This window comes from Plutella xylostella, chromosome 15 (assembly GCF_932276165.1).
Source record: "Plutella xylostella chromosome 15, ilPluXylo3.1, whole genome shotgun sequence".
In the NCBI taxonomy this organism is placed as follows: Eukaryota; Metazoa; Arthropoda; class Insecta; order Lepidoptera; family Plutellidae; genus Plutella; species Plutella xylostella.
This window is the reverse complement of record NC_063995.1, coordinates 2,409,423-2,423,678: the sequence shown is the minus strand read 5'-3', so window position 1 is coordinate 2,423,678 and position 14,256 is coordinate 2,409,423. Positions and strand designations below refer to the sequence as shown.

Genomic DNA, 14,256 nt, shown 5'->3' with positions numbered 1-14,256 from the left:
ACGGTTCGAGTCTGAAAATTACTGAAACGGACGATGTGGAAACGAAGCTGCTGAAAAACTGTTTAATTTCGCTTTACATATTTGCAGATTCCGTAAAACTTTGTCATACAGGCCAGTAGGTATATAATGAAAAACAAATTAGCATGATTTATGAGAACATCCTACTAGGACATCATGAAATCCAAAGATGAAATGCTTTCCTTTGTGCAACTCACCTGCCCTAATTACGCCGCATTCGTTGGAGACAAATTGCCACAGACCATTGTAGCTCATTTTTCATGCGCAGAATTGCGTTGCGTCACATCCCATCAACCTTTGCGGTTTTCTGCCCGCCTGGTACCCGACGACCGCGGAGAAACCCAACCGTGGCGCCGACACCTTGTCCTAGTGTTACGTAGCAAACACTATTGCAACTCAGTAATTAATTTCATTTACTTTAACCACGATTTCTTAATCGTCATCCAATTTTATTTCTACAGTGGTCTCTGCTAGCTATAACTGCGGATTTAGCTATTAAAGATTTAAAGCCAATGCATGAGCATAATAATTAGCACTTTGACTAATGTCGTTTTTATTTGCGCATCCTTGGCCTTGGCAAAGACATCAGCACTCGCATCGGCGGTTTCCTTTCTGCACTTTGCTATTTCCCTGTCAACCTGTTATCTCCTAGTTAAAGTGTAGCATCCATTATATACCGTCCGCTTACGTGCCATGTCCTTTGAGACATTGTCTACAATAGTCTACATTGATAGTCACCGCAGAGCCGCCTTGGTCGTCTAGCCTGGAGCATCTTGTTTAATTATTGTTATTGTTCTAACATTTATTATTGCGATATAGTGCTGAAGTGTTTCAATTATGGCTGGATGTAACCTGAAGTGGAGGATCAGGAGTTATCTTGAGCATTGGGTCAGTGATATTAATAATTGCACATTGCATTGCACATGCACAGTTGTACTTAAATTTTAGGGTTCTGGTTTGTATTTTATTTCTTTTCAAAGTTATTATCACCTTCATCACTTCATTAATTGTTAATATAAAAAACCTGTGTCACTTTTTATTGTTTTGTTTTGTCTCTCCCCTTTTCACATTTTAATCAAGGCGCCTACGTATATGTTCAATGACAATATTGTTGTTCTTCTCACCCGCTACGGCCATCATCTCTTCATGGCTAGGCATGGTTATTAGACTTTGCGAAATCCATACACATTTTTAATTATTATTATTATTATACCTTGTAACTGACATCTACAAAATGGATTGCGTACAATTTTTTCAGCCAAATCAGTACAATCTGTCTGGCTACTGTAGAATGCACATAAGCCAAAAAAGCTGTTACTCATTTGATCATTCATCCCCTTTTGTTTTTCAAAAATCGAGGAGGAGGAGTTCTAACCTTTTCAATAGACATGACATAATTATGTTCGCCTGCAGCAGACGTATTGAGGCGGCGAGTCGATAAATCTCCGCTTTAGAGCAGCCATGCGAATGTCACACCTCGTCGCAAACAACTTACGTAACGTGATAATAAACACGCTGCAGGGTGCAAGTGCCTGTTATCGGCCCCTCACACACAACGCACCAACAGGCAAATACCAATTAGAAGCACTGTCGTAGCTGTTAGTAATGTGCAGAGTTAACTGGGTCAATAATAGTCATTTGGAAGTTAAGGACTTGCTCTTACAGGGCCTAAAACAACAAACCCGTAATTTTCGTATCAAATAGTTGGTTATTGTGTTTACGGTAGTTCGTGTTGATCGTCTAGATAAGGGACGAACACAAATGGGCTGTCAACAGTAATTTGCTCGCATGTCTCCGTGCGAACGCACTGGAACGTAAAACGACACCAATTCGTCTGCGAAACTAGGTCGCGCCGGGTTCCTGCGCTCCTAGCATCTCCCCTTCGTACGCATTTAACATTAAACATAAATAAATATCCTCCATCAATTCTAATCAATTGGTTGCTAAGTATGTAATAGATCCGTCTTCGATAAACAAACCATGTTGGCATTTAGCAAGAAAGTTTTCGTAAAGGTTACTGGAGGTCGCTCGGATCACGCACGCCGCACTGCCACGCCCACCAGAACATGGAAACAACTTCCAGCAGACGACCTAACTCGTCTTTGACATAGTGCTGGAAATAAACACTTTGCCCTGTGCCGCTGGGGGCTGGGAATTGCGCATTCTGTTACACAACATCGTTTTACAGACCCCTGCAGGAAAAGGTGGCACCCTCCGCGAACAAACACGCAAATTTAGGAGCACCTGTCATTCTAGATCCCTTATCACGCAAGATGTAATTCATTGTTTGTGATACGGCCAAGGGCAGGCTTTCTGGAAGAAAGGGATTCGAGTATTGTTGGTGGCGTGTTGCGTGCGCGGCGCATGCGCGAGGGCCAAGGCCAGGCGCCGCGCCTCAGTCGGGCGGACGGCAGCGCCAGGCGCGCACCGCCAGCACCCACCGCCCGCCCCGCGGCGCGCCCGCCCGCCCCGCGCCGCATGCAGCCGCCCGCGCGACCACACTCGGAAGCCCCGACGCGGTCACTACGGTTCACTCTTGTAATTGGATTATTCGTTCAATAAGCCACGTCTCTGCTGATTTGATCGGTGAACGCTTCCCGCCTACAGCAGCGTCGCAGCCTCTATCGCTTCTTCCACGCCGCTCGGTGACTTCCGCTTATGTAAACCTTCGTGTCGCTTATAGTCGCTTCCAGCAATTAATGATGACAGGCAGACATTACTCGCGCTCTTAAAACCTCACACGTAATTAGTCAGATAGATTCAAAATAACAGTGTATATGAGACGTTACATAACGCAATTACTGCAAAATCATTGGTGCATCACAATGCGTTAGGAGACACATGACATACATAGTGGTGTAGGGACAGTGTACTGCTCGCAGTGGACATGACGTGCTGGGAGAGCGTGGGACTGCTGGGCCCGTGCGCACTGCTCTCGTCTTCCGATGTAAGGGTGAGTTGGACACTCCTCGGCCAATGCATGGAATGAACCTCTCCCGAACACATATAGCAACTCCAAACTTTCGGGTATGTCCTGCTCGTTGACCCTTAAAATTGCGTCCTTGAAACGATTTTCCAACTCAATGGTCCGTAGTCCTTGTGAGAAACAAAATAGACTTCATGTTTATAATGTATTCATGTAGATATTTAGCTTAATTACACATAGCAAACAACACCTTCACCTAATTATCTTACTTTTATAAACACCCATTAGAATTCACACGAGCCATCATTAGCTAACTATTCTATCACTATCAACTTAAACTGTTTACTTGGATAAAGTTTAAACATTGAGTGCCGTATTTGAGATTGATCAGTGCACATGTGATAGTGGCCGACACGATGGTGTCCATATTACTGCTGACCACGGAGGAGGTGCTGGCGAGCAACACGTACTGGTGCCGGCTCGGCGCCGTGTGGGTTACCGAGGACCTCGAACCCTTCGAGGATGTGAGACCTGAAGATCTCTACGTGAAACCCCTCAGCAGGGACTCCTACTACGCCAAGTTCCCCGACATCGCCCGCAGCGAGTCCGAAGACGAGAATTCAATGACCATCACCGGATTCAAGGACAAATACTGCCAGTGGAGATCAAAGATTTACGCCAAACGGATTAACGCTGAGAGACGCAACTCGAGTCAGCTAAACTACAGCGGCAAAACTTCACAAAGTAATCCGTCGTACCAGGAGTGGTCCACAAGGAGATTATCGTCGGTGTCGGAAGTTTCTGCTGAGTCGAATGCCCCTGAGAATCGATCCCTCAAGGTTGAAAATAATGATGACAAAGTTCGGGCTTTCTTTACCCGGCTATTAGAGAGTGTGCCGCCACCGCCGATACAAGAGCTTCAAGATACGGTTGAGGCTAAAAGCTGTTCAATATTAGAAGGTCCAAACTGCATCATCGATTTTAATAGCATCGACGTGCCGAATGACTACTCAGAATTCGAAAGCGATAAAATTGCACAGAAAATCGATGGAAATTCTCTTCCAAGAACATCGACTTTGAAGCGACGTCGGCGCAGGTCGTGTTCGTTGCGGAAACGTGCCTCCTACACTGAATTCGAACATTGTGAGTCGTGGTACGAAACTATTTATGGTGTTACTGATCTTATATTGAAAGGAGAATACGTGTCTGAAAGTGACGATGATGGTGATGAAAGCGAGTCGTTAAACTTAACAGTGATTCCTGTAGAACCAAAAGACCATATTGGAGAAGAAAAAGAAACAGTTCAAGATTGTGAATATTTTGAATCGTGGTCAGAAGTTCTAAGTGCCTACGATGACGAATCATTTGAGGTTCTAATACATAGCGACCATTCACCGCAGTCATCAGAACAAATCATCAGCCAATCGCACTACGGAGACATGATTATTAAAGATATCGATGAATCTTTAGAAGCAGATGATGAAACTGGTTATGCGAGATTTGCTATTTATAAAATATACCAGACTTTAAAACTTGAAGATGGCATCTGCGATTCTTCATCAATGAAGGAATTTAATGGAGAAGATGAGGAAAATTATGATGAACGAAAAGCTGATCCAAATATATCTTTCTGTGGTTCACTTTATCAAATAGTCACTGTGGATGACGTTGATGATTTGGTAATTTAATTTTACTTATTAACTGGAGCAGAAATAAATACTTATTTATTACACTTGGTTTGTTATTTTTAACAATGTTTTAAGCCTCACTCTTTTTTTTCACTATCATGCTTTTGATGTTGTCTAGATATACAATATGTTTAGACGTTATTTAGACCTTATTAGTGTTATCTTATGCTTCCATTGTAGTGCCGTAGTATACATATAAATATGTATTATGTGTACTATTTTAATGCTAAACCTAAATAACTGCAAGTAGACACATTATAAGAGGCAAGCTAATAAATCTATTTCACATTAAAATTTTAACCTCACTAGTGGAATTCTAGGTTTATTCCTGCTATACAGTTTCAAACAACTCTTGAATTATACCTTTTCGACCTACTTTAGTTTGCTAAACTACGAGTAACTTTTCGTAGCTATTAAAAAAGTTACTTACCGCAAAACTATGGAGAGATTTTGCGAAGCCGATTAAATTTCAATCTAATTTATGCTCTAAATAAGTAAAAAGATTTCTTTGGACTCTAAGGTGATATGCACAACGGAACTCCAAGAAAGGTGTAACATAGGCACAGATATGATGCTCCTGGTAACCGTTGAACCCAATTCAGCGGAGGCCCTAGGCAGTTACTTTATAAACTTATCTATGTAATATTACAACCTAAGAGTGGCGACTGATTTGACTTGATTTGGCTTAATCGTAACACGGAGCGAGCCATACTGTAGCATTATTTATTCGAGCGAGAGGATCGGCTTTTGCTCTACTGTTACAATTACAAGTAAGTCGTTAACGTTACGATAAAATGTTACAGGTCAGTCGCCGCCTTAACACACTGTATTGTTGTTGCAGTCTCCTAAAGTCTGTTTGTTAGTCGTAGATACTAAATTGACAGATTCTGAACGATTCATCACCAGTCGATTGTGCCGACAATAGAACGATTAGTCTCTGAGGTAACAAAACAGACTTTAGGAGATTGCAACATCAATACAGTATGGCGGCGACAGACTTGTATTATAAGCCTATCTAATTGACTGTTATTTATAAGCTTGTCTACATAACCATCATACATCTAACAATCCTAACATGTTGTATTGTTCCCTTAGCCCCCCGAGAACGAGCTGCAGAAGAACTCGGACCGCGTCCTGTCGGAGCACGAGCTGCGCGTGCAGCGCTCGCTGCAGAAACTCAATGTGCCGGAATGGTGAGCACACACCTTTATTTATTTATTTACTTAGAGAAAATCAGTCGTACATAATTTATCTGTAAACATAACTAGGTAGAATATTTTTAAACCTACAGTCCCATAAATTAAGTAGTTAGGTACAATAATAAGCTTAAAGTAATTATTTATGTACCTCAATGGCCGAAGGAGGCACAGGATCGGGAGCGGTGAACAATTTATAAGGAGGCCTTTGCCCAGCAGTAAGACACCACACAGGCTACATAAAAAAAAATATTTAAGTAAGTTAGGCTTTCATTAGTTACATCGGCACTTATATTTTTTTGTAGAAACAAACTTTATAGGTACATTTACGTTGTACCAATGTTGTTCCATTTGCGAAATCCCATATGTAAAGCTATTTTGAATTTTGAATGCAGTTCGTATGATATTTTGAGTGAAGTTCGGTAAGGGTCCTGTAATAAAAAAAACCTTCAATAGTCAACTCCACGAAAAAAAAAATATTATCACAGGACAGGGTATAATTGGTCATCTGAAAACTATGTCAAAAAGATTGCTTATACAAAGGTACAACCTCACGTCATTGCCCGTCTTAAAACTATTAAGAAACATAAAGGTCTACGCTTTCTTTCGCTTCCGAGTGCTAATGTTAAAACAACACGCCCCATGTCCTCACGTTTCCTCAACGTCGTGAAACACTGGGCAATTACTGAAATAACTCACGTCACGGGGACTCGCTGAAAACTGCGTTGTAGCTTGTGCTGCTCAGTAAAACCCGTGTAATTAATTTAAAAATACTAATACGTGTATACAGGTGGTTGCATAAGTGTTAAAGTAAGCCAAAAGCTTTGATACAAATCTATAAATTTCGCAATAAGTAACAAATATTACTTATGCTTTGCCCTAAACCCTTTACGGTAACGTGAATTTTTGCTATCGGCATATAAACTTTTAATTTCTTTGTCTGGTAATGAATAAAATTGGATCAAAACATAAACAACAGTTTATCCTAAGTGTATGATCCTCATTCAATACAACATTTACTATGGATGATAAAGTAATCCAGTCGGCAGTTGAAGAAGGCTTTTACATTTACACTTGAAAGCTCAAAGTTGTCAGTAAATGGAGTCCCCCACTTAGTAAAAGTCACGAGTCTTCATAATTTGCAACTTCGCAAGTTGTATTACACTTCGGGCTAGTGAGAACAAAAGTTTAGTCCCTCGTGTACTGTTAGCAACGTAATGGTTTAGTCATTTTTGTTTTTTTTTTTGTATTTTGTGCAGTAAGGTCTGCAGCGTAACAGCGGTTAATTTTCATTTGAATATGGACCATCTCTTTTACATGCTAAAGTTTAAGCAAACTGGTGGGTATATTGTAACTATACTTGTATAATTGCGTATTTATTTATACTCTCATTAAGTACACAATAAAAAATACACAATACAATTAACAAAGAGTAGATGTACAATCAGGTAGACTTAATGCTAAAAGCAAACTCTACCAGTATTATTTTTGGTCTCGAAATAAACAGCTTACTGCTACGTCGGTTAGCTTAAGCAAGCAAGATTCAAGTTTCACTATAATATTTGCATATTAGGAGAGTAAGACACAGTAGGGGTTGAGGTATAAACAAAGATTTAATCATAATTAATCATATGGTCCAGTGGGCATAAATATCATAGCGAGTACAGAAGGTAAGTTCACTAGACTTTCACACATCTCACCAACACTCGCGTTATTCAAAGCTTTACATCTGCACTCTGTTTAATTATATAAATTAATTAAAACCTAAAGGGCAGATTACATAACCAATATACACGTGTACATATATTAAGTATATAAGGCTACGAAGTAACCTTTGATTATTAATAGTCGAAGGCAGAAACGTAGCTAGCATAATAATAGAAATAGAGGGAGGTCCCTAATGCCTCAGAGACACAAGCTGTAGCCCATTAGTAGAATAGTGAACATGATGTATACGATAAAATACGATATAGTAATACGATATTGCTCGATCTCTATGAAATCCCATGAGCATAGATATAATAGAATATTCTTTATTTGTACATGTTCATGAACAAAACTTACATACTAACAAATATGTACAAAAATGGCCGCCTCATCGCTTAAAGAATTTTTCTTAAAGAGACGATGGGTGAAGACTAGAAGGACGGTAAACGTGCAGCGGTTAATATGAAGGTACGGTCTACCTTAATTTACTAAAGCGAAGACCGAATGTCCCAGGTTCAATTCTGGGAAAACGCCAGAAGTCAACTAGTGAGTTTTATATAATAGTTATACATAATGTAATGTGTGTGTATATTGAATATGTATGGAGAAATTGTATAGTCAATAAATTTTACACCGCCAATTAAGGCTTGTTGATTGATACATTATTTAATTGTGCATAAACATGAATATTTAATTAACATGCCATCAGATGAGTTGTTAATTGAAGTAGGTACAATTTCGTTAATTTATCATTGTTAAAACAATTAACTAGCCCGCTACAAAATTGCCGTTGTTAAAATAATTAACATGGTGAAAACGACACAGTAATAAAATATGTAATGTTTTTACAAAGTAAGCATCGAAGTACTTTTGAAATAAAACACCATTCGGACCAAACGAATCTTCTTTTTATAATAATTTCCAAAATCGTTAGTTAACACTACGCTGTTTATACACATAAGAGGTGAGAAAATGCTGTGGTTAAGTACCGATTTTTTATGAATAACACAGTCGACAAATTACAGTGACAAGCCGTGAGAAAACTAGGTCTGTGACAGGTCCACAGGTTAAATTATGATGGTAATGACTCGATCCGTAGGAGGGTTACTTTAGCTTTACGAAAAAGAGCTGCCATGCAACCGGTACGTTTAACACAATGAGATAGAGTCGTGCTTAGCACAGCTGCGCTCAGAAATCTAGTGATTCGTAACCTGGAGTGACCCCCTGTATGCTTTAGTAGTAGGTGTACCGGTATAACAGTGACGGTACAAAGCGGCTATGTAGATTGACTTACAAAAGCATTAGAGCACTAGTTTGTGGGTCATCGCCTGCCTACATTGAATACCTACACAAATCTAGACATAAATAGCCCTGGGAAGGAGCTGTGGGGGCGTAATGGATTTATGAATGATGAAGCTTGAGCTACGCCCGTAAGCGAAGGTTATCTTGCTGTTTCGATTTATTTTTTATTACCTACGTCAGATATCGTTATGGGAAATGTTAACATCCATTTACCCAGTTTCCTCAACGTACCTATATTGTAGACAAATACATGAAATTAACAGTTCTTAGCTTTGTCTTCAGAATTTTGGCACTGACACAGATTCTTGACTGGAGAGCATATATACATAATGTATATTGCTACCTCTTAAGCCCAATCCAATCTCACGATAGAATAGATATGGATACCACAAACACGTCTCGTTCAGACACATGAGCTGTCTTTTCCACCCAAATTTCCACTTAGGTACCACCACAAATTTCAGCTTACCACTTCAAATATCAGACACTTGAGCTGATTTTTTAACTAGAATCTCCTCTACTTTCCCATCACAAACCTAAACCACCCACCCTTCCCCCAGGTACAAGAACGCGCCCACCCCCCGCGAAGGCTTCCTCCTGCGCAAGCGTCTCTCTGACGCGTCGTCAGCCACGCGCTGGGGCGGCCTCAACTCCAAGACCACGTCGCTGGGCAGTCTGGGCGCCGCGCAGCCGCCGCCGCCGCAGCTGTCGCCGCACACGACGAGCTTCGGACGCTGGTCCACTAGCCGGCTTAACTCTAATCAGGTACGGTGAAAGGTTTCAGGGATGTTATGGCTAAGAAAGGCACTTCAGCCGAACGTCCACTGCCGGCTAAACTAAGTTGGTTCGCATAGTTGAGCCAGTGTTTCATACTTAGTGCATATAGTTTGCGGTGGACGCATATGTATGAAAAACTGGCTCAACTATAAGAACTTAATTTAGCCGGCAGTGGACGTTCGGCTTTAAGCTAAGAAAATATTGTGGCTTAATACAGCCCTACTTATGTTTAAAATAGGTAATAAGGGCTGATGATGGCCAGATGACGATTCTAAGGTATAGTGCATTTCATGATACAGAAGTTTTGATAAATGGATTCTGGAATAGATTGTTAAAGTATCTATTCCAGTTCAAAGAAATGGGTTTCAGTAAGCTCAGACGATTTATTTTTGAAACTCCTCGTTTCATATCTAAAAATATTGCTTACGTAAAATATTCAGTTCGAATCAAATACGCACCCAATAATATACCTTCAATTTCGGCGTTGATGACTTGAATAGCGGTTGCATTCCCTTTGTTTGCCACACTGTACATCTCCCGGACTAGCAATTTGGAACTCCACCAACACTGACTAATGTAATGTCCCATCACTTTGGAATACATTTTGGCAGATCAACCGCATCGCTTAAGCCAGACCAAAACCACTATCCCAGTGACAATTTACACTGTTTGGCGCCCAAAATAATGCAAGATAAATTATGTATTGTCTGAATGATTAAATACGAGAGCAATAAACCATTGCATAATATCGGGTCATCGCCATTGCCCCATCGATCTGCAAACTCGAAAAGAAAACAAAAGACGTTTTCAGCGGTTGGCGCAAAAAAACGTAGGGTTTGCAGCCAAGCTCCTAACCTAGGCTACTGTATTGGCTGGAGGCCAAACAAGGCTTTATACGGCATAGGCTGGCTGCTGGCAGGGGGTATAAATATTTATTTTTATGGCTTCTGAGTAATCGTGCATTACGTCCCGGGGCTAGATGGGTAATGGGAAGGCTGATCGAATCTGTCTCGGCTGGGTTCTGTGTACACTTCCGTGGAACCGTTTAATCCATGTTTTCGATTAAAAGATTACGTTCCGCGTAGATAAACGGGATGTTTTATCGTTAAAGTTATTAAGTAGTACACAGACCCTTATTCCGTATTAGCACACTGGACATATATCCTACTAAGGAAACTACCTTATCTAATTTGAATATCGATGAAGTTGAATATTGAAGTCCTGATGTCTCCATTTAACTTCCCGATTAGACTTTTCCTTTTTAACCATCATAATCAACCCTTAATAATCCAAACTGTTCTTCTAAATAATAACCTATAGGTCTTCTGGATTTCTGGCATGAGCTTCAAGAGGTTGGGTGACTTAAAATCTTGTCACCCCATGGGTATTTCATGCAAAAGGCCCACCTTGGCGGTATTTCATCCACGGTAGATAGACTGTCCTTGTACTCCCTCAAAATATATCCCACAATCCTCTTCACAGACATCCCCGTGCTCATCAACACGCAGCAGTATCCGCGGGGGCTCCCCGCTGTGCTCGCCGTCCGGCCGGTCGTCCTTCAGCGCGAGGCAACCCTACCTCGGCTGGCGGAGTCAGGAGCGGCTGAATACCACGCCGAGGACACCGCATGAAAGGTATGTGGCCCTGGTACTTTTAACAGAATATGTTTAGTGGAAATAGGGCCCTAGCAAGGCTTAGCATTGGCTGATGGAATCATCGGAACCCTCACCATTTGGGTTGGCGAAGTCGATAGCTGCTAAGTAAGCCACACAAGTAAGGACACCACAAGAAAGTGATGAGCTCCTGGTACTTTTAGATATAAGAAGGCTTGTTCAGTGCCGCAATAACCTACTAAGGTTTGGCTGTAGGAACTGTGCCGACACAGTATGCTATGGACACTACATCAAAGTTATGCTTTCCTGGTACCTTTTTATATTTAAGATTAACCTGTTATGTGGTGGATTTTATTGATATCTTTATGATTGTAGACCTCTTCCAGTGGCTACGTTCCTGGTATTTTATATTCTCCTGTCCTTCACAACTAATCAATTTTCCTCTCTAATTTCAGATTAGCGTCTTCACTCCTACAACAGACGGCTTCGGCGAAGGCTGCGGAGGAAATCCAGACGTCCATAAAGGAGGTGACGTCAGCGATAGTGCATTACGTGTCGGGACTCGAACCCGCGAACGGCGACCTCGACCGGCAGGGGTCGCCGCGCTCCGGCCACAAGCATTACTGGCTTGAAAGCTCGTTTGTTGGTGAGAATCTTTTTAATATTAATTGACTTCTACTTAGTTTGTAGCTACTTTTATTTTATGCTGAGTTTGCGATAATTTCCTTCCCGATCCGGAAGCAATAAAACCTCCAATTTACGGCTGCTAATACTATTCTCGTAGTTACATATTCTGGTACGGAGATATAACTTACGACAGCATGAAATATAAAATAGGTTGATTTAGAATTAGAATAATCTCCAAAAACTTTTGAAACACTTATTTCTTTGCTTCATCATCATCACGACCCATCACGTCCCCACTGCTGGGGCACGGGTCTCCTTCCAATGAAGGAGGGTTTTAGGACTAGTCCACCACGCTGCCTTAGTGCGGCCTAGTCGGTGGTTATTTTGCTTGCTATAATCCTTTTCTTTCTAACACACACACCCATCTCTTTCCCCCGCAGGCACGAAGCCTCTAGAATCGCCGCAGACGCCGCACGTGACGGAGCTGCCCCCCCCGCACCCGCGCCCGCCCTCCTCCCTGCGCCTCGACCACCGCGCCGCGCCCGGTGAGCGAGCGTGACTTGCGCACGACTGTACAACCTTCTTGCGACCACGTTTAGACGCAGATTAGTGCGGTTGCCACGTTTTGCTAGAGGCCTTTTGATTGGGCGAAACGGTTGCGACGTTTTGCTAGATGACCTTTGATTGGTCGAAACGGTTGCACTGTACAGCGCGGTTGCGACGTTTGATTGGTCGAAACGGACAACCTTTGACCATTTCACTGACAACAGTAGCCATTTTGACGCATGCTCTAACATAGAGTTTTTGATTTGCAATTCGTTAATTTATTTGTATTATGTCTATGTAATATGTGCAATAGTTTAACGTGACATCAGTTGACTAAGCTGCGCCTAAACTGAATCGCAAGAAGGCCATGCTAGGGGCACTGCAGGTTTTATGTTCACATTCACGCAAAGGCAAGGTGTAATATAAAGGGATAGAAATGTATGCAAGTTGTAATGAGATATAATGTCATGTATTGTGGGTACAAATGAATGTAATGTTTGTAGACATGAAAATGAATTGGGGGAACGTTTTGACCAAAACACTAAGAGCATAGAGATAGAGGCTTCAGTGGTTTAAGTTGTTTAGTATTTATTGATTTGTTGGGTGTTTATTCGGGACCATGAAATGATTGATCGAGATTACTCAGCCTTATGTCTATGCCTCTGCCACAACATTAAACATCATAATGATTATCTAATCCAGTAAAGTATTAACTTACTTGGATTGCACAGTAAATAATAGCGCATAGTGCATTTATTTTTATAAAAACCTGCAGTGTCGTCACTTGTTATTCTGTCAATACTCTGTGACGTGCGTTATTTTGTGCTATTCTGTGTATTTAGTTTTTTTTGTCTATTTTGTGAAATGAAGATTTCTGTTTTCATACAAACAGTAGTCTTCATTTTGTGAAAATAAGAAGTGTAAATGAGCTTTATAGACTGTTCTCTGATTCTTCAGGACCATAATATAATATGCGTATATTGACTTGATTTTTTGAACAATATTTGCACTATTTTTGGACACATTAAGGAGGTTATTTTTATATGTTTTTTGCATTTTGTCAACAAACAGAGCACTGCTTGTAGTTGCTTCATGAATTATATTTTATTTCTGTGTATGTCTTTTAAATGATCACTTAAACACTGTTAAAGTATAGAAAATATAATATATAAGTGAATAGTGAATTGTTGCAGCAATGCATTTTTAGGACAAGTAAACATAAATTAACTTTACCGTTTAGGTATAAGTACCTACTTACATGTCTACAATGTTTTAAACAAAGTACACAAAATATAGAAAACCTGCATAAGATATTTGACAATGTTTTCCAAGCTGGATATCTTATGTGACAAAGTACCTACTTGTTACAGATCCGTAAAGTATATTCTTGTGGTTAGAACCTTGTCACATGGAAAGTCTACACCGATAGACGAGGATCACGCTGTTGTCAAATATCAAGCAATGAAAGAAAACACAGTTTTTGTTGTACATTTTGCCATATTTTTGTCATTTCCATTATCTATATTGGGCATCAGAACCAGTTATTTTCTCTTAGTTTTAACTCGACCGATGTACAGAGTAAATTATTTTTTATTAATTGTGTTAAAACAGCAATCGTAGTTATTAGACTTTTGCTAGTAAATAGTTGTACATGTAAATAAAATATTTTGCTATATTTTGTTTTAGGTGCTAACCAACGTTTACAAAAATAGTTGTCTATGTTATTTTTTAACTGTATTATAATTTATATAGAATTCTCAGCAACACTAGTTATTTGCTTGACGATGAAACATTTATGACTATGTTACGGTTAAACTCCCGCTAAATATTAAGCGAATTGTGTCCGTGTGTTTCAT

The 14,256-nt window shown here is 40.4% G+C and overlaps 1 protein-coding gene across 2 annotated transcripts in view; it reads left to right on the top strand.

Moving 5' to 3' along the window:
* LOC105386573 (serine/arginine repetitive matrix protein 2) overlaps nucleotides 1–14,256 on the top strand; it is a 76,911-nt gene that overhangs the window by 56,344 nt on the left and 6,311 nt on the right. For both annotated transcript variants that reach the window (XM_038107744.2, XM_038107743.2), the window contains exons 4-8: nucleotides 5,728–5,825; nucleotides 9,398–9,602; nucleotides 11,097–11,248; nucleotides 11,683–11,873; nucleotides 12,295–12,399. In XM_038107744.2, the coding sequence (XP_037963672.2) occupies nucleotides 5,728–5,825; nucleotides 9,398–9,602; nucleotides 11,097–11,248; nucleotides 11,683–11,873; nucleotides 12,295–12,399 (751 nt within the window). The remainder of the gene's footprint in view (nucleotides 1–5,727; nucleotides 5,826–9,397; nucleotides 9,603–11,096; nucleotides 11,249–11,682; nucleotides 11,874–12,294; nucleotides 12,400–14,256) is intronic.